General features: G+C 42.5%; 1 protein-coding gene across 1 annotated transcript; it reads right to left on the minus strand.

Annotated features, from left to right (window-relative positions):
- Positions 1–16,224: 16,224 nt before the first annotated feature.
- DNK (P-loop containing nucleoside triphosphate hydrolases superfamily protein) lies at positions 16,225–19,275 on the minus strand. The gene is made up of 5 exons (XM_089620979.1): positions 18,613–19,275; positions 17,704–18,174; positions 17,181–17,558; positions 17,042–17,109; positions 16,225–16,774 (listed from the first exon to the last, which is right to left on the minus strand). The coding sequence occupies exons 1-5, from the start codon at positions 19,081–19,083 to the stop codon at positions 16,567–16,569; spliced, it is 1,596 nt and encodes a 531-aa protein (XP_089477105.1). The 5' UTR covers positions 19,084–19,275; the 3' UTR covers positions 16,225–16,566.
- Between the last annotated feature and the right edge of the window lie 574 nt (positions 19,276–19,849).

A 19,849-nucleotide genomic window follows, 5' to 3' on the forward strand; every position in this document is an offset into this window, starting at 1 on the left:
GCAGAGAGAAGTCTCAAGTTCCTTGAGAAAGAATGGGATGGCTTTCCCCTCAATGAGAGGGGGTATTTATAGGTGTTTGGGGGCCTTAGAAGGCTTCTTTTTCGTCCATGTGGGACTAGGAACGCATGTGGCATCAAGTGGAGGCGCACGGCGCGCGCGGCGCACAAAGTGCGGCGCACAACGCGCGGCGCGCGGCGCAGGGGGCACGGCGCGCGGGTCACCAGGCGCGGCGCTGGATGTGCGGCGCGGGATGCGCGGCGCGGGCGTGTCATCGCGCGGCGCGGGATGCGCGGCGCGGGCGTGTCATCGCGCGGCGCGGGATGCTCGGCGCGGGCGTGTCATCGCGCGGCGTGCGGTCTGCCTGGCGCGGTGCGCGGCCTGTCTGGCGCGGCGCGCGGGCTGCGCGCGCGGCGCATGGCCCATCTCGTCGGGCTCTTGCGGGCCTTCGAATACCATTCTTGCCACATGAAATATGAAGGTTTCCACTTGGCGAGAGTGACTCGATTCGAGGAGCGACTCGAGGCTCGACTTGAGGAGTGAAGCTCGACTCGAGGAGACCGACTCGAGGCTCGACTTGAGGAGTGAAGCTCGACTCGAGGAGACCGACTCGAGGCTCGACTCGAGGAACAACGCAACGCTCGACTCGAGGAACGACTCGGGGCTCGACTCGAGGGGCATGAGGATTTGGCACGAGGACTTGTCAGTCGACTCGTGAGAGAAGGCTCGCCGCTCTTCAAGACCTCCGGCCTGACCATCGGCCCTTTGAACGGCGTGTCTTCTTGGCGTCTCGGGTTTTCCGAAAACGACCGACAACAGGGATGTTTGCCAAGGATGTCATTCGAACGAAGTTCCCTCTCCGAGAGTCGTGGGAACAACCAATGGAGATCTAATGGATCGCCTCAATTCTTGAAGGGAACCCCGAGAGGGAGATTTGAGGCATAGACGTAACACCCACCGTGGGGCCACGGGAAGAATAACTCTGGGACACCTGCCAGCCAACGTTGTCGATCGAGCATCCAACGAGAGGCATGTCACCACGCCCATGGCCCCGACCATCGGTCCTGCCAACAACTTGGACATGAGCACAATGATCCAAGGCCTCCAAATCAAATAATGGAGTTGCGAGACAGGAGCTGGTGGCCACGGGCCATACAGTAGGTGGAGACATCCTACTCGCCCTTCACCACTCAAATCCTCGCACAACCCTCTGGTGGGAATTTTAAGTTACTTACGATCCCACCATATAACGGGCGATCCGACCCAAATTTCCACGTTCAACACTATGAGATGGATGAGGATGCAAGGGCAGCCCGATGCTTGCAGCATCGCCTCCTTCCAAGCGCTCCGAGAGGCATTCCTCACCAGATTTGCCACACTCGTGGCACAAAAGAAGTTCAAGTCGCACCTATGGACTATAAGACAAGAGAACGACGGGACACTACGCCAATACCTCACCAGGTTCACGGAGGAGTCACACAAGGTTGAAAACTTCGACAATAGAGATGCCATCACCGCCATCACTGAAGGAACTAAGAGGAGTGATTTCCTCAAGTCAATCGTGGGGAGAGGCCCGAGAGTCATGGCGGAGTTAATGGCGAGAACCAGAACTCACATGGGAATCGACGACTACCTCGACGGGCAAAAAGAAATGATCACGACAGCCATTGATATGAGCGAGATGACGAGCATCCTGAGTCGCGAAGGAAAAAGGCTCAAGAACGGCCGAGCCTCTAACCGTCATCCTTCCTCGACATCAAGGCAACCGTTTGTCGATGAGTTGCGAAGAAAATCCTTTGTTCCCCTCAACACAACACCCGCCCGGATCCTAACCTTGCTCAAAGACAAGTTAGGATCACCGGCGCCACTGAAGAGGACCCCGCAACGCGGGACATGGGAAAATATTGCGAATATCATCGCGATCACAGACACATGACATCCGAGTGCCATCAACTCAGGAGGCAAATTGAGGCCCTAGTGCAGGACAAAAAACTCAAAGAGTTCGTCATGCGTGCTGCCGGGGGGACAACCTCGACTGAGCGCTCGACAAAACAAAGGAAAGGAAAAGCGGTGGCCGCGATAGTGACCCCTATGATGAGCGACGACTTGGGGGTCTCGGGCATGAACGTGGTCAAGATAATCATGGGATGACCGGAATACGGCGACTACCAAAAGCAACGAAAAAAGTACTTGAGGGCCGTCTCTCATGGGAAATCATCCACGGCATAAAACTCACCAACGTGGAACCGCCACACGCGCCGTTCGAGTTAATCCACTTCACCAAACTCGATGCCAATAGTTGTAACAACGATAGTCGCGAACAACCTCGTTCGACGAATCCTAATAGACAATGGCAGCGCGGTGGATATCGTCTTCAAGTCATCCTTAAAATGCATGAAGCTAGGCGGAGCAAACACTAGTACAAAAATGGGCTTCGAAGTCACCCATATAACGTCATTGGCACATTAGAGCGACGCTTTACTTTTTTCTGCGTTTAAAATTGACAAGGCATCTTTAGGAATGTGCCACGTGTACGAATCTCGGCGTCACTATATGCACAACCGACGCCACATTTTTTAATCCCGCCAAAATGGGATTTTGCGTCGCTCTTATAATATTTAACGCTATATGATAGATGAGGATGATTCTGGTGACGACATGTGGCGGGGCATCATTCAATTTATAAGCGATGCAATAAGTTGGTGGCATCACCTGTTTTGTAAGTGATGCAAGAAGTAAAAAATATCACTTGTATTTGTAAGTGATGCAATAAGTAAAAGATGTGTGATGCTTTTGAGAAATTTATATATAATAATATATATTAGCACGTACGTACAAATCGCAGCCACACTGCACGTACAGATATATATGTTGAAAAGTCTCACTAATTGGATATATTTAATTTGAAGACCAGGATGCATATATATATTATAATATTACTCATATATATCCTACTGATCTTTTATTCCCTAAATTAAAAAAGCTCAAAAGAAACTCCTTAAAAAAAACACAAAAGAAACCTGAGCAGATCGAGCCGCGCTTCTTCAAAACCCACCAGGCCGTACGTCGACGTCGTCTTGGTCGTCTCGATCGCGCAGCTTCTTGGTCGCCTCCGGTAACTAAGCTTTTCTTCCTATTTTCAAACATACGGCTGCTCATCAAATCCACGCCGCCGGCCGTTCATTCTTCTCCGATTTTTCTCTCCGTCGTCATCACACTCAAGCCGCCGTATTTTCTTCTTCTCGGTCGGGAAAACATCTGTGAGTCTTCATCAAATCCACTCGTCTACTGTTTGATGCATATAATAATATTACTCTAGGGTTTTTGATTCTGCTCAAAAGAAATTCCTTCAAAAAAATAAAAAAAGGCACAAAAGAGTCAGCTGGAGCAGATCGATGGCCGCTTCTTCAAAACCCAGGCCGTACAAAAACGGGAAATTTTGCTCAGAACAGAATCAGGGTCGGCCAATTAGATTTCCCGTCGGATCTGAAGGTCCCGCCCGTCTCCCCTTCGGACGAGGCTTCGACGGACTTGGCGAACAAGGTCGAGAGACGCGTAGAGATCCACGACTCTCCAGATGTTGTTGTTGAGCTCTCGGATGAGACCCACGTTGCGCCTCAGGTTGTCGGGGATTTTCGACTCTGGTTCTGGTTGATCTCGTTGATCAGAAGCCTGGCCTATTCTGGTCAAGAATGTCCTGCACTTGAGCAAAGCTCGTCTGAAATGTCTGCATTAATTACTTTCCCGTATTGCTCCGTTTCCAAGCCCTGTAAACATACCAATTTTCTCTACACCCTGAATCACAGAGAATAGCAGGGAATTACCAAAACTTGCGAGTAAATATGATGATTTTTATCCCAATTTTGAAATCTTGATTTTTTTTTCATTACTTCTTTTTTTTGCGTTAAAAATTGGTATGGCACGGGGCATCATTCAATTTAAAAGTGATGCAAATAAGTAAAAGATGTGGCATTACCTATTTTATGAGTGACGCTATAGAGATTTCCTGGTTTTCGAGACTAAATTATAACTGCTTAAATATATTTTCTTCTTTAAAGCTGCTAACCGCTGTATAAATATCTTCTTTCTTCTTTAATTAAACCTGCAGCCGGCCTCTCCATATCGCTCACGTACGCCTCTAAAACTTCAATCTGTTTACACGAACAAAGAACAGAGAAATCCTTAGCCAATTCACCGGTAAGCAAGGTAGAGATTCTAGGGCCATTAATTTTTCCTGCAAAATCATTTTTCTAGCCTCATTATACCTTCGTCAAACAGATAGTTGAAGGGAAAAAAAAACTTGAGCATTTGCAGAACAGTGAATGGTTTTCACGTAGGTGTGTGTATTTATTTGGGTGAGCGAGTTCTAATCATTGATTATTAATGGTTGTGGCAGAATTGGTTTGGGGTGATTTATTATTTCCAACATACTCACTCGTTCGCCATTTCATGTTCTCAGATTTTCAGACGGCTGATCATCAAACCCACGCTCACGCCGCCGTATTTAATTTATTCTTCTCGGTCGGGAAAGCAGTTGTGAGACCTCATTAATAGTATGAATATATATACTATTTTTAGGCGTTTTTTTTATCCCAATTCAAAATTTTGATTTTTTTTAGTTTTCGACCTAATTAATTCTAGTCTTTGGTCGCGTGCGTTCTTGGAATTGACGATGAACCATCTTTCATCTTCCTTTTTCTTTCTCACTGTTTCTTCTTTCTCTTGCTTGGAAGTGACGTTGTCTTAGTTAGTCCTAGACTACGGTTAGTTTTTTTTTTTCTATCACTGCAGCCACTTTGACCCAGCCGAAACCCCAGTACTACTCCAGCCACTTCGATCGCAGCCAAGCTTCTAATTAATCCAGGTATTTTTTTTAATGTTCTTGTGGACATCATTTAATAATTGAGTGATTGAATAGGTATAAAAAATTGTTTTCAATCTTTTTTGTTGCGTTTGTGATTTTGGTGTCATTTTTATTGATTGCTTTAGTGATAGATGGTAATTGGTTAATGTTAAAATTGATCGGTAGAGTAGGAATGTTTATTTTTTATTGACTGTTATAGATATTATTGTTTTTGTTCTTTACTGATAAATATCTATTCGTTTATGCTGAATTGAAAGTGTGGTAGGGTATAGACATTAATAATGATGTTGGAATATAGTGTGTATAGGACAATAGTTGTTGAGTGTTGTTTTGAAGTCATTTTTTAAAAAACCGACGTGTTAAGAGTTAGATATTGATTGTTCTTTTTCTATTAAAAATTCAATTTTATTAAAGTGTATATATATTCATTTTATCTTTGATAAATTATGAATAAAATATGGATGTCGGCTCGTAGAGATACAATACAATATGTGAATGGAGTAGAAGCTTTCTTAATGCATTGTCAAATTGTTTGCGAAAACGTAGAAAGAATTCCTTGTCCATGTATTAGATGCGGAAATTATAGCTTTGTTAACATACGTACTCTATACGATCACTTGATCATAAATGGTATTGATCAAAGTTATCAAAAATGGATACATCACGACGAGAATCATGGACTAGAAGACGACAGTAATGTAGTTGAAGGAAATTCTGAAGACATGAATGTTGATGCTCCTCATATAGCTCAAATGGTTGATGATTTGCAAGATGAGCCATTTGACAATCCGGACGAGCTCTGCTCGCTATTAAGTGACGCAGAAACTCCTTTATATCCCGGTTGGGTCAAGTTCACCAAACTTTCGTGTTTAATAAGGTTATTCAACCTAAAAACAAAATTTGGATCGAGCGACGTAATGTTTCAAGAACTTCTTACCTTGCTCAGTGAGATGTTGCCTGAAAAACATCAATTATCGTCTTCCTTGTATGAGGCCAAGAAAACTTTGGCTGCTATTGGCTTGGGTTATAAGAAAATCCACGCATGTCCAAATGATTGCATCCTCTATCGTAAAGAGTACGAAAATCTGCAACAATGTCCCGTGTGTGAAGAGTCAAGGTGGAAGAAGAAGAATGATGAACAGATGCAATCCACTACTTCTGCGAAATTGTTGTGGCATATTCCGATCATTCCACGTCTGTGTTGATTATTCAGAAATCATAAGCATGCTCAAACTTTAATTTGGCATGTTGATCAGAGAATCGATGATGGAAAACTTCGACATCCCACGGATTCACCTTCCTGGAAACACGTTGACACAAAATGGCCTATGTTCGGGAATGAGCCGAGAAACCTTCGACTGGCACTATCATCTGATGGCATCAACCCTTTTAGCCATCAAAGAAGCAGATATAGTTGTTGGCCAGTGGTTCTTGTGATGTATAATCTCCCTCCCTGGTTGTGCATGAAACGCAAATTCATGTTAATGTCGTTACTAATTTCGGGTCCTAAACAACCTGGTAATGACATTGACGTGTATTTAGTTCCCTTAATAGATGAACTCAAGTTGTTGTGGGAAACTGGAGTTCAAGCTTTTGATGCATATCGTAAAGAGACATTCACCCTTCGAGCTGTCCTCTTATGGACTATAAATAATTTCCCGGCTTATGGTAATTTATCTGGGTGCTCGGTGAAAGGTTATAGTGGATGTCCGATTTGCGGGGAAGATACTGAAGGCATACGCTTGAAACATGGGAAAAAGATTGTTTACATGAATCATCGATGCTTTTTACCATTAAAGCATCGATTTCGTACATGTAAAGATACATTCAACGGTAAGAAGGAGTTTCGAGTAGTTCGTAAACCATTAACTGGGGTTGAGACGTTTGATATAGTGTCACAGATGAAGTTCAAGCGTTTTGGAAAGATTGTGAAGAAGAAGATTGTGAAGAAAAATCCAAAAGACACGAATAAGAGGACAAGAGGACCGAAAGTAGTATACGACAAGGGATGCTGGAAGAAGAAATCAATTTTCTTTGAATTAGAATATTGGAAACATCTACTTCTACGTCATAATCTAGATGTGATCCATATTGAGAAGAATGTTTGTGACAGCATTATTGGTACACTTCTGAACGACCCTGGAAAAACTAAAGACGGTATTTCATCACGGCATGACTTGGTGCATATGGGAATAAGAACTGAATTGGCTCCAAAGGAAAAAGGCAATCGAACATATTTGCCACCGTGTTCTTTTACCCTTACGAGAATTGAGAAGGAAAAGTTGTGCCAAACATTGGCTGATATTAAGGTGCCCGATGGCTATGCAGCAAACATCCGTAATTATGTTTCTATGGATGAATTGAAGTTGTTTGGACTTAAGTCTCATGATTGTCATGTTTTGATGCAACAACTTCTGCCTGTGGCCATTGAATCGATTCTGCCAGACGGATTGAGGAACACTCTTATACAACTTTGTGCATTTTTCAACATTCTTTGCTCTAAGGTGGTTGATACGTCGATACTGAAATTACTTCAAACAGACATTGTGAATACATTGTGTAAATTGGAGCAACATTTTCCGCCATCATTCTTTGACGTAATGCTTCATCTTACAGTGCACTTGGTGAGAGAATTAGAATTAGGTGGGCCCATTTATCTCCGTTGGATGTATCCATTTGAGAGGTTCATGAAAGTCTTAAAAGGATACGTACGAAATCGAAATCGACCAGAAGGATGTATCATTGAAGGATATATGGCAGAGGAATCCCTTGAATTTTGTATAGAATACTTGCACGATATGAAGGCTGTCGGACTTCGCAGTTATGATGATCGAGATGTTTCTACCAGTAAAGGTATCAACAACGGAGTAGTTGAAACGGTTTCGTATGCGCAACTGTTGCAGGCACATCAGACGATCTTAGAGAACTCTGATGTTATTCAGCCTTTTATCGAGTATGTTGTCGAATAATATATTCTCATATATTTTTTTTATGTATTCTTGTTTTTAACTTTATCATCAATGAATGCAGAGAACATATGAACTTTCTTCAACATACATCAAAAAACAAAACGCCAAAATGGATACAAGACGAGCATGTTCGCCAATTTCCTAGATGGTTACAAGAGCGGATCTTGAACGAGGACAATGTTCCAGAGACGTTGCGTAGTTTGTCAAAAATACCAAGTACTAAAGTTATAAAACACTCTGGCTTCATCGTTAATGGTGTTCGATTTTGTACTGAGGCACGAGATAGTGTAAAAGTCACGCAAAATAGTGGAGTGAGCTTGGTGGCAAAGACTATGCAGATATCAAGTGCGAAAGACAAAAATCCCATCTACTCTGATATGATATATCATGGAGTAGTCAAAGAAATATGGGAAATCGATTACGTGTCTTTTCGAATGCCTGTTTTTCTTTGTGATTCGGTTCAGAGTAACAATGGAGTCAAGGTGAATAAGAACGGATTTACATTAGTGGACCTACAGAGATTGGGTCATCAATCAGAGCCGTTCGTAATGGCAACACACGTGAAACAAGTCTTTTATGTGCATAGTCAGGGTAATTCAGGATGGTCATATGTCTTTGCCACGCATAGTAAAGATTACATGAACGAAATTCAGGCTGAAGTTCATGACAGTGATATCTTAGCTGAATGTCTAACTCCTACGAAAGGTTTATATTATGATAGCAAACATGTCGTAGAGAATGAAGAAGAGTTATTGTACTTACGGGACAATGTAGAAGGCATTTATATAGATTGAAAACGTGTTAAGGTAATAATGTTATAATATTTGTGATAATGACTGATTTGTATGACTTATATGACTTAAATTATGAAGTAAAATGGATTATTGACTTATAATATATTTTATGTTAATAGGTGTGAAATGTCTTCAGCTTCTTCAGCTTCCGGTGACGATGACCGGCCCAAGAAAGTGCAAAGAGGTCCTACAAAACTCCCAAGCTTAGTCCAAGCGAGGAGTCAAGGAACTAGAGTTGATGTTCGTATGGATGCCCTCGGGGCGCCAATCGGTGATAAGGCAAGAGTGTTCGCCAACTACTTGGGTGTTCAATCAAGAAGTGTGTCACTTCTATACGCTAGTTGGCATGAAGTCCCGCGCAACCTTAAAGATCAAATGTGGAAAGACGTAATTGTAAGTTTTCTTAGTATAAACTTACAAAGAAACCTATAATTATTGTTGTGTATTTCATGTGTTATTATAAATATACGGGTATTTTGATTTGATTTTTTCAGACAACTTTTGACATTGACGTGAGTTATCGCGATGTGGCAATGAAAAAAATTAGGAAGCAATGGCGAGATTTCAAAACAAGGAAGACAAGTGAGATTTACGATTGCGTAGATCAAAACATAGATCCACAATGTCTCGCTATGGATCAAGAGAACAAGTATGGAATCCCCAGAGATGATTGGATACGATTCGTGAACAGTCGCCTAAGTTCACAATTTGCGGTAAGTTTGGTATAATAATATACAGAATTAATATATAAAATTCGTGTTCTTACAATTATTTTTCACAGGAAACTAGAAAACAACAAGGTAAAAAAAAGAAGTATACAACACCTCATCGAACTGGACAAAAATCATATGCAGAGATACGCGAGGATCTGATAAGTCGTCCATTTAAATGTTTTTTTAATTATTCGATGATATTATAAATAATTACGTATCTTAATATAGAGGTTGAAGAATCCGGAAGGCACCCTTCCAAACCGCGCTGAAGTTTGGATCGAGTGTCACAAAAATTCAAAGGGAGTGCTTGATAATGATGTGCGACTCATCGAACAAGAAATTGTGAGTAGAATATTAAAGTTAATATTATATTGTGAGAATATAAGTGTAAATAAATAATTAACGTGTTTTTGTAGAATCGGTTAAAAGCATTACGAGACGCAAGCGGTTTACAGGAGGTCGGAAGCGCCGATATTTATTCGATGGCTACGGATACTCCAGAGTGTACTGGACGTGTACGAGGCGTTGGGGGATCCATTACACCAAGTCAATATTGGGGAAAATCAACACAAAGCCGGAGAGAAGCCGAACTCCAAAGCCAAAACGACCGTGCAGTGCTCTTGGAGCAAAACAGACTTCTTAGGGAACAGGTTAAAATCTATGCCGAAGAAAGAAAATCATTTGAAGAAAGACTAAGGAGGGTAGAGCGAGATAGGGGAAGAGGTGGGAATGAAGGCCCATCTTATCTTCCCGACCAAGTAGAGTACAGTTCTCCATTTCAGCAATGGCTAAAGACCCCTTCATTTCAAACTGATTTCGGCACTACATTTCCATATTTCGGTGGGCAAACACCGAATATGCTTCAACCTCAATGCCCACCTCATCAACCTCCTTGTACGCCTTCACTCGAGTCACAAACTCCGCATATGTCTCAATCGCAATGCCCACCTTATCCCCCTCCTCGTATGCCTCCGCTCGAATCACAAACATCGTCTATGCCATAATCTTCTAAGGTAAAAAAAATCCTAAGTATGCTACAATTTGATAATATAGTAAAATGTTAATTCGAACTTCTTTTGTTGAAGTAGGAGCCATATGTGGAAGACGTTGCAGCTCATGTGTCGCGTCAAAAGAAGAAAAAAAAGAAGAGCCAACCTCATGAAGGTAAAGATCGAAAGTCGCCTCGCACACCTCAGCGTTTGCCAAATTTCACTGATGAGGTATGGTAATAACAAATAAATATACATAAATTCACATTATGTATATACCTAATAATCATGTTTTTATGTAGGAACTTGAACTTTGTATAAGACATGCAAAAAGCATATCCCCGCACCCCCCGAGGAGGCCAAGCAAGCATGTACCGCCACATGTACCTGAACCATACGTGCCATCTCCGGTTCATGAAACCCCAAGCCGTACACAATCATTGTCGGTAAGCAAATATGTCATCTCTTAGTGATAAAATTACTTATTGCAATGTACTTATTAATTTTGTATAAATTTTATAGGGAAATACATGCATACTTGCGATTGGGAACGTCGAGAATATTGTTGCATCTGGAATTGTGATTGCCGATGATACCCCAAATCCTCTCATTCATGGGAGGTCCCTTGGACCGGACTACTATCGAGTTTCTTGGACCGGACTACTATCGTAGCGTGGCCAAAAAACCTCGTCCTACTTCAAGATGAAGAAGTAAGTAAATTTTAATTTTGAATTTTAATTAATATGTTATATTGAAATCAATAATTATAGGATAATGCACAAAGATCGAAAAAGACACGTAAATCGACTCCGACGGTGCCGAAAATGCAACAAAGATCTCCCCCTTTGGCTCCTCCAATCACCTCGCTCCCTCAAGAAAATCCTAGTGCGATCTCTCAGATTTTAGACATCATGGGCAATGCCAAAGACGATCTGTTAAACACCATAGAGGCCGAACCACATATTTTTGGCATTCCTACGATGCTCATGGTGTTAAAAGAGGATATCCAACATCGCGGTTATGCACATTGAGAGACACTCGCGTTCTAGTAATGCCTTGGAATTATACGTAAGTTTATAACAATAATTATAGTTTATATAAAAAAAAGTTATTCATCTTTTTTTTTTAATCACTAATTCATTATCTTTTGTATTTGTTTAGAAAGCATTCGACACTTAGCGTGTTGGACCGTGATGGTAATTGCTATTATCTAGATCCGCTCGGTAAAAAATCCATACCATCGGATTTAAAAAAAGTTTGTGCGAAGTAAGTAATTTCTAAATTTTACAAGATGATTTAAATTTGTCTAGTTCATTAAACGTTTTATTTATCCAACTAAGTATTTAGAAACGTAAATATGTAGGGCATATGATGCTTATGAAGCATCTTTACCAACCAAGTGGCATATCATCAAGGTACATTTTATAAAGTCTTTATATAATGTGTATGAGTTACATATATATATATATATATATATATATATATATATATATATATATATATATATATATTAATTATTTTGTTATAGGTACCAATTCAACTTTCGTATTGGGAATGTTGGTATTATGTGCTACTAATGATAAAGACATTTTTTCGGGCACGAACATATAAACACGCTCTTAAAGAAGTAAGTATATAATTAGCTATTGATGTGTATCTCAAGTTAGAAATATATAATCAAATAATACTAATTAGAAATGATGTACGATATTACAATTTCAGTTACCCTCATTGTCATATAATGAAGCGGATATGGAAGAGCTTCAAAACGAGTATTGTCAGATTATTGTCAAAGGTATGTGTAGCTAGAACTTGAAAATGACATGTTATTCCTGTGCTTGCGATTAGCAGTGCAACTACAAGCAATAACTTGTGATGTTGAATTGATATATAATTTGCCATGGTGATAATTAGATCAAGCCAAGATGATCGGTTCTTTTGCAAATCTTATATCTCAAAACTGCCATTGTCATGCATACACTACTACAAATTAACATATTGGGTGCGGAAGGGTATTAGGTGCGACATGTCGCACCTAAATGTCGCACCTAAGAACATATTAGGTGCGACATGTCGCACCTAATAGTCCTCCATGCGCCTAAAAATTTCGCTGATGTTTATGGCTATCCGGTGCGACTTTGTCGCACCTGATATGAAATTGTCGCACCGGATACTATTAGGTGCGACATATGTCGCACCTAATATCATTGGGTGCGACAGGTGTCGCACCTGATGGGTAAAAAAATTTAAAACGGTCAGAAGTTCCCCCCGAATGTTTTGGGTTCTGGAATTTCACATTGGGTGCGACAGTGTCGCACCTAAAAGTCATATTAGGTGCGACACTTATGACTATTAGGTGCGACAATGTCGCACCTAATAGTTTTAGGGTATTTATATACCCGAGCGTCTTCTTCTTCGCCCAACCTCACTCTCTCACTCTCTAACTCTCTCTTCTCTCTCTCTCTCTCCGACGCTCGTCCCCGGCGCCACCAGCCCCGCCTCCAGCCCGACCGACGCTCGTCCCCGGCGCCACCAGCCCCGCCTCCAGCGCCCGACGCTCGTCCCCGGCGCCACCAGCCCCGCCTCCAGCGCCCGACGCTCGTCCCCGGCGCCACCAGCCCCGCCTCCAGCCCGACGCTCGTCTCCGGCGGACCAGCCCCGCCTCCATTCCCGGCGCCGTCCTCCAGGTAAGCCTCACACTCTCTCTCTCTCTCTCTCTCTCTCTCTCTAACTCTCTCTTCTCTCTCTCTCTCTCCGACGCTCGTCCCCGGCGCCACCAGCCCCGCCTCCAGCCCGACCGACGCTCGTCCCCGGCGCCACCAGCCCCGCCTCCAGCGCCCGACGCTCGTCCCCGGCGCCACCAGCCCCGCCTCCAGCCCGACGCTCGTCTCCGGCGGACCAGCCCCGCCTCCATTCCCGGCGCCGTCCTCCAGGTAAGCCTCACACTCTCTCTCTCTCTCTCTGTCTCTCTCTCTCTCTGTCTCACTCTCTCTCTCTCTCTCTGTCTCACTCTCTCTTCGGTGCAGGGAGTACAAGTGGGATTCTGTTTGGCAGTGCAACCAGGTGAAGAAGAGATCGGAATTATCGGACGTACGTAAAACACGTTAGATATTTCAATGCCTTGTCAATCGGTCACACATCCGCCTGCATCGCAACCAGGTGGGACGGATCAGCAGACGCCAGGTTCCACGCCAGGTTCCACGCCAGGTTCTATGGATTACTTGCGAGATCGTCCTTACGGAAGCGGCGGAACGAGCGGCAGCGCGTCAGGCAGTGGTGGACGAGGACGAGGAAGCGGTTCTCGAAGTTCTGGCAACTTATTCGGCAGAGGAAATTCTACTATCGATAAGTTTTATAAGAAAAAAAAATAGGAATTAATTTTTTTTCGTTTTTTGTAAATAATTTGTATTTTTAATTAAGAATTCTATTTTTAGAATATTATTTCTAATTCATTTAGAATTTTGTTTAATTAATATTATTTTGTTAATTTACTTTTTTTAATTTTGTATTTTTTTTTAATTAAACAAACGTATTGGGTGCGACATTGTCGCACCGAATACCATGGCGCGAAAACTTTCAGGTGCGACATTGTCGCACCCGATATGCCATTACCCGCCAATTCTACAAAATTTGGCAGGAAAATAACTTGGGCATTAGGTGCGATTAGTCGCACCTGAAAATGTCGCACCTAATGGGGTACCTATTAGGTGCGACATGTCGCACCCAATACCTTCTGCGACGGGTTATCAGGTGCGACAGTGTCGCACCTATTGTCGCACCTAATAAACCATTAGGTGCGACATTTGAGGCATTGGGTGCGACATCCGTCGCACCGGATAACATCTTTTGTCCTAGTGATATTTTATAAAATTTATATCTCAAAACTGTCACTGCCAATAACTTGTGATGTTGAATGGATATAATTTATATTTTGCATACCTTTATATAGTTATAGTGGTAAAAAACTAATGTGTCATATTTTTAGTTTTGGTCAAAGTGCTTAATGATTTAAGATTGTGAGAAGTTAATTTTATGTATGTTATGTTTTTCAGAAATATTTGTATGGATATAAATTTTTTAAATGATTGCACATGCTAGAAATTAAATTGTTCAAGGACAAAATAAAATTGCTTTTTATTATATGGGAGATCACTTAAAAAGTTCGTATTGAGTTGAAAAGTGTGGTTTCAGGCTGCAAAAAAAAGTGAAGAAGACAGAGAAGAGAAAGGAGAGGGTGAGACTCATTACTGCTATTTTCGCCTTATTGAAGCTCCGAAGGCACAATCACACAGTGCGGTGTGAATCTAAAGCTGTTTTTTTCTTTTATTTTGGCTTGAATCCTGCAGCATTGCTACTGTTTTTTTGTGCATATTCAGAATCAATTGCTACAGGTTTTTTATTTGCAAATCGAAATTATTTATATATAAAAAAAAAAGATTAGGCATCACTCGATAAACAAGTGATGCCCAAAAAAAGAATTAAATTACCGACGCCCAACTCTATAACATCACATAAAAAACAAGTGACGCCCAACTCTATAACATCACTTTAAAATCAAGTGACGCAGAGCTCTATACCATCACTTTTCAACAAGCGATGCATCACCCAATCCAGCGCCAAATCCAACGTGGATCCACGTGGAGCGTCGCTTCTAAATAAGTGCCGCTGTAGAGCAAGAGCGTCGGCCGATATAACGGCACACAAAAAGTGACGCAAATCTCCTATAGCATCACTTTTTGAGCGCCGTAAATGACCCGTTGTGTAGTAGTGAAAGATCACACATGTCGAAACCCCCTCTACGGTTTCTTCGGGGAAAGGGTCTGGACTAAAGGTTCTATCGATTTGCGAGTAACCTTCGGCATGCGGGGCAACATCGAGGTCACTCGCATTGTGACTTTTCTCGTCGCCGACGAGCCCACGGCCTACAACATGATCATCGGCCGACCAACCTTAATCGGCCTCAAAGCCGTGACGTCAGTCTACCACCTCATGATTAAGTTCCCAACTGAAAAGGGAATTGCCTACATGATGGGAGATCAAGCCATGGCGAGAACATGCTACGTGCGGGCCGTAGATAGAAAGATGACCAAAGAGGATGAAGGAGACAAGATGGTGAGCACGATCCAGCGACTTAGAAACAAGCTCCCACCAATGGCAAACACAACCAACCCCGCCTAAAAGAAATGACATGGAGAACCTACTCGATTTTGTAATCGTTTTATTTCCGGCATTTAAAGTTTGTTTTACCTAAAAGCTAAATGCCGAGACATTTTTTTACAACTTTCCTATTTCAATGGAAACTTGTTCTTCCTCTTTCTACCTATTATTACACATCTCCCGTATAATAGTTTCGAGGTTTTTGTTTTACAAACCCAAGAAACTCGGGGGGCTAGTGGGAACGTTGCTCTAACAGGGTCTCGAAAAACAAGAATCGAAACTTCAATCAAACACATCGCTCAGGGACCAATGATTAGGCCGAAGGCCCCAAGAAGCGAAGATCCCAAGCCGACTGACAAGTCGTCGTGCAAAATCTACAAGATTCCTCGAGTCGACGTTTAACAACTCGAGTCGAATCTCGAATCCACGAGTCGATTGATAAGTCCTCGTGTCGACTCTATGCAAGATTCCCCGAGTCAACGTTCAACTCCTCGAGTCGAGTCTCGAATCCACGACTTGGTTGATTAGTCTACGTGTCGACTCTATGCAAGATTCCTCGAGTCGAGTCTCGAATCTACGAGTTGACTGATAAGTTCTCGTGTCGACTCTATGCAAGATTCCTCGAGTTGACGTTCAACTCCTAGATTCGAGTCCCAAATGTCCCTTTGTATATTTCCTTCATGTGACAACGAAAACCTACATAGATGTATCACACATTCTTTTAAAGCCACTGAGTCACAATTAAACTAAATAACTGATGAACAATTTTCCGACAGAAGCCAAAATACAAAGCTTATGTAAAAAGCACTCGCATGAAGTTTGTCCATTTAGATATAAAAGAAAAAGAAGCTTACAACTAGACATGTGAACCACTGTGACACTGTTGAACTATTCTCTAGATCTAGTAAAGGTTAAAAAAAAACTTCAACATTTTTGTACAGACACATGTAGTCTTCTTTAAATACACCACCATCATCATCATCATCATCATCATCGCCACCACCAAAAACTCCAGAAAAGCGACTGCCCTTTGAGATGAAACGGGGAAAATTTTTACTGCGACACGTCAAAAAGGAAATGTGTCTAACCGGACATGAATGACATGGCTCGTCTGAGATCTAAAGACTTGAGATCCGATTCCGAGTAATGCTTGTTAGGAAACCAGAGCTGTCCAGCGTGGGGCAACACTACCTGGGGTTGTCTAGATTTCTCACTTTTGCCACCTTCTGGTGGTTCAACTTCTTTCTTCTTCTTCACGAATTCAAAGAACTCTGCAACTTGGCGAGCATACCTTCGCCACCCAAAGCCAAAAAAGGGAGATTATTATGCCCCACGAAAATCAAAAACTTTTACAAATGCAACATTTTTATTCTTCCATTGAGAACTTCAACTGATGATATTCGTGACATATATGATGCAAGACATGACAGCAAAATTTTACTAGCGTTTGGTGGCATGTTACTAATAAATTGCATATCAAATCCACCATTTTAAGGCATAGCAACAAATTATTGTGGACCAAAAAAATCAGAGTTGCACAAGTATTGATATGACTTACTGCCTCTTTGCTTCAATGTCTTTGCTGAAATCAATGTTGGGTTCACAATCAAGTACCAAAGCCGGTACCTGGGAAATTCAAAACCAACGAAAAAATCAGACCAGATTTTTGCATACTAGTGGAGTATATATATACATACCTTTTGTATGCTCGAGTGCATATGATCACCCTGCAAATAGAACACACGACCTCTGATGTCGGGATGCAAAGGAGTGTCTGCCTGAAAAGGCAGTTGATTGATGGACAAGACGCTGTGATTGCCACTCTCGGAGGGGAAAAGCCAGCTCTCGTGCTTTTCGTGTAAGTCGCGGAGATAGTCAAGCGAAACCCCACCTTCCTCTGTTCTCTGCCTTCCCTTCATTCGCTTGTGACAAGTGTCGGGGCTCGCTCTGAGGTAGATGAAAGCATCGGGGATGAGCCCGGGTAAAACTGACACCACCGGGTCAAACCATGAGTCGTATATGCTAATCTCCATTTCGTTCATCCACTTTGCTTCATGAACGGCTCGCACAAACACCTTTATCGCACAAATATGGAACACGGCGAGTCACGCTTAGAGAACTCGTAAGCTCTGGTTAAGGTCTTGTTTTGTTTGGATTGAAGAAATTTTGAGCAGAAAACATGTCCCTACAAATAACTTAGCTGAAAAAGACACTACTTACCATTCTGTCACTGAAAACACTTCTCTCCATCAACCGGAGGGGCTTGAGGCCCGTGGAGGACTCTTTCTCCTGCATCACCCTCGTGACAAACACATAGTTCTGGAATGTGTAGGCATACCTCTGAGGCTCTGCATAGAAAGCGTCGAGAATGTTGAAGTGGTCGGGTCCCACGTCCTGCCACTTGTTGATGGGCTCGGGGACGACTTCCACGAGGTCTCGCAGCTCGATCGTCTCGTTCGCTATCCTCTGCAGGAACGTCGACTTTCCGACGCTGATGTTCCCCTCCACGCAAAACGTGAGGCGCTTCTTCGGCGACGGCATTGAATCCCCATTCGAACCATCGTCTTTGACCTCTTCTCCGTCCACGCTCTCTTTGATGAAAGTGGTTATACTCTCCGCATGGTTCTTGTGGATTATTCCCACATCGCTCTGCAAGTATTGGACCATTTGCTCGCTACATTTTCCAAAGAACTGAAAGAAGGAGAAACCAATCTCAGTTGAAATCAGAACATTTTTACTCAACTGCTTTTTCTTTAAACCAAAACTTATAACCAAAAAGCGCATCTCTAGCTTAACCCTAAATTAGATCTCCCTAGCAAATCGTTAAAGATAATTTAAAGGAATACAAATCCGACGAGCCAGAATAGTTAATATCGAAGAATCTCTGTGACTAAATATTCAAAGAAAATATACAAGCTACCAAAAGTCAGAACCCAAATCAGACAATAAAAATCGGTATTTGGACATCCAAAATAAGAGAGCCACTGGGCTTCTTTCTAAAAACAGAAAAAGTAAAAACAGAAAAAGTCAACTTTTTTAATTCGATTAAAACATGGGCTTGACTCAGAAATACTCGATTGAAAGATAAAATAAAGAGAGTGATCCTTTGACCTTCAAATCGGTACATACCTTCTCTTTATACAACTGCTTGAGCTCAGCGACCCCAATAATACCATTGTCAACGAGCTTTCTAAGATTCCTGGGACCCACACCAGGAATAGCCAACAAATCAGGGTTGTTCCCCCCAAGCAAAGCTCCGCCACCGCCACCACCGGAAGAGCCTCTTTGTCGGCGGCTCAGCCTCGCCGGCTGCTCCCCTTCCACTACCACGGCGGCGTCGGAGGACGCCCTGAGCCACGTCATTGCCGGCCATGTCCGACCGGGCCGGTTTACTAAAGGCCAGGACCGGACTGGATTAGACGTCCGAGTCTCCGCCGAGCATCGACAGAACGCGGCGCCGTGAAGCGACAAGGCGGCGGGCATGGCTAGAGACAGAAATGCTTTAGATAGAGAAATCGAAGAAGAAGAAGGGGATTTGGCGAGAGCGCAGAGAATGGTTGGTCCTGAACAACACGGGCTCACTCGCAGCACTTTCTGCATATCTTCCGAGCATCTCAATACGAAACAAAAGATAAAATAAAAATCTTCTCTTTCCTTCACAAGGTCTTCAGTCTCGGGTTTTAGGGTTCTACAGAATTAGGGTTTGAATTCCACTCCGTACGCTTAATAAAATCCAGGCTTATGCCTTTTACACAGGAGTGGAGAGACAGGGTTTTTGAAGGTATAGGGTTGCGGGCTTGTAATGGATTATGGGCAAACTAGGGTTTTGCGAACTTTGTTTCTTACGAAAGGGCAAACAGCGAAGGGGTATTTTGGTCTTTTCGTCTCTCTTTTTTATTTTCCCGACAAAACGTTTTTAAATCTCAAAGCCTAACTTTTGGAGGGAGGAGGAGTTTTAATCCTCTGTCTCTCCTGCGTATACGAGCGTCGGATGTTACGGCCGTTGATCTCCTCCACAACATTTGATTATTGGCTATACGGTAAAAATTGGCTGTTTGACCAGTTATTAAGAGTGGAGTTAAAATGAAGGACAAATAACAGCCATGCCCTCTAGACTTTTACGAGTATACCCCCTGACTAAAATTTATTGACAAAATTTTACCATGAATTAATGCCATTTTTTTTTTTAATCAAAACCGACCACTTACATAATACATATATCATCCTTCCGTTAGTTTTTCCAAAGAAACCGTATCTTTATTGCACAGGGGTGGCTTAATAAAGTTGAGAAGTTATCATAATACTCTTAATTGAGTTTATCCCCAATTTAGAGCCCTAAAATAGCATACATCACCGAATCGTCATT

Source organism: Urtica dioica, chromosome 7 (genome assembly GCF_054948205.1).
Source record: "Urtica dioica subsp. dioica isolate 48M chromosome 7, U.dioica_male_clone48M_v1_H2, whole genome shotgun sequence".
Taxonomy (NCBI): Eukaryota; Viridiplantae; Streptophyta; class Magnoliopsida; order Rosales; family Urticaceae; genus Urtica; species Urtica dioica.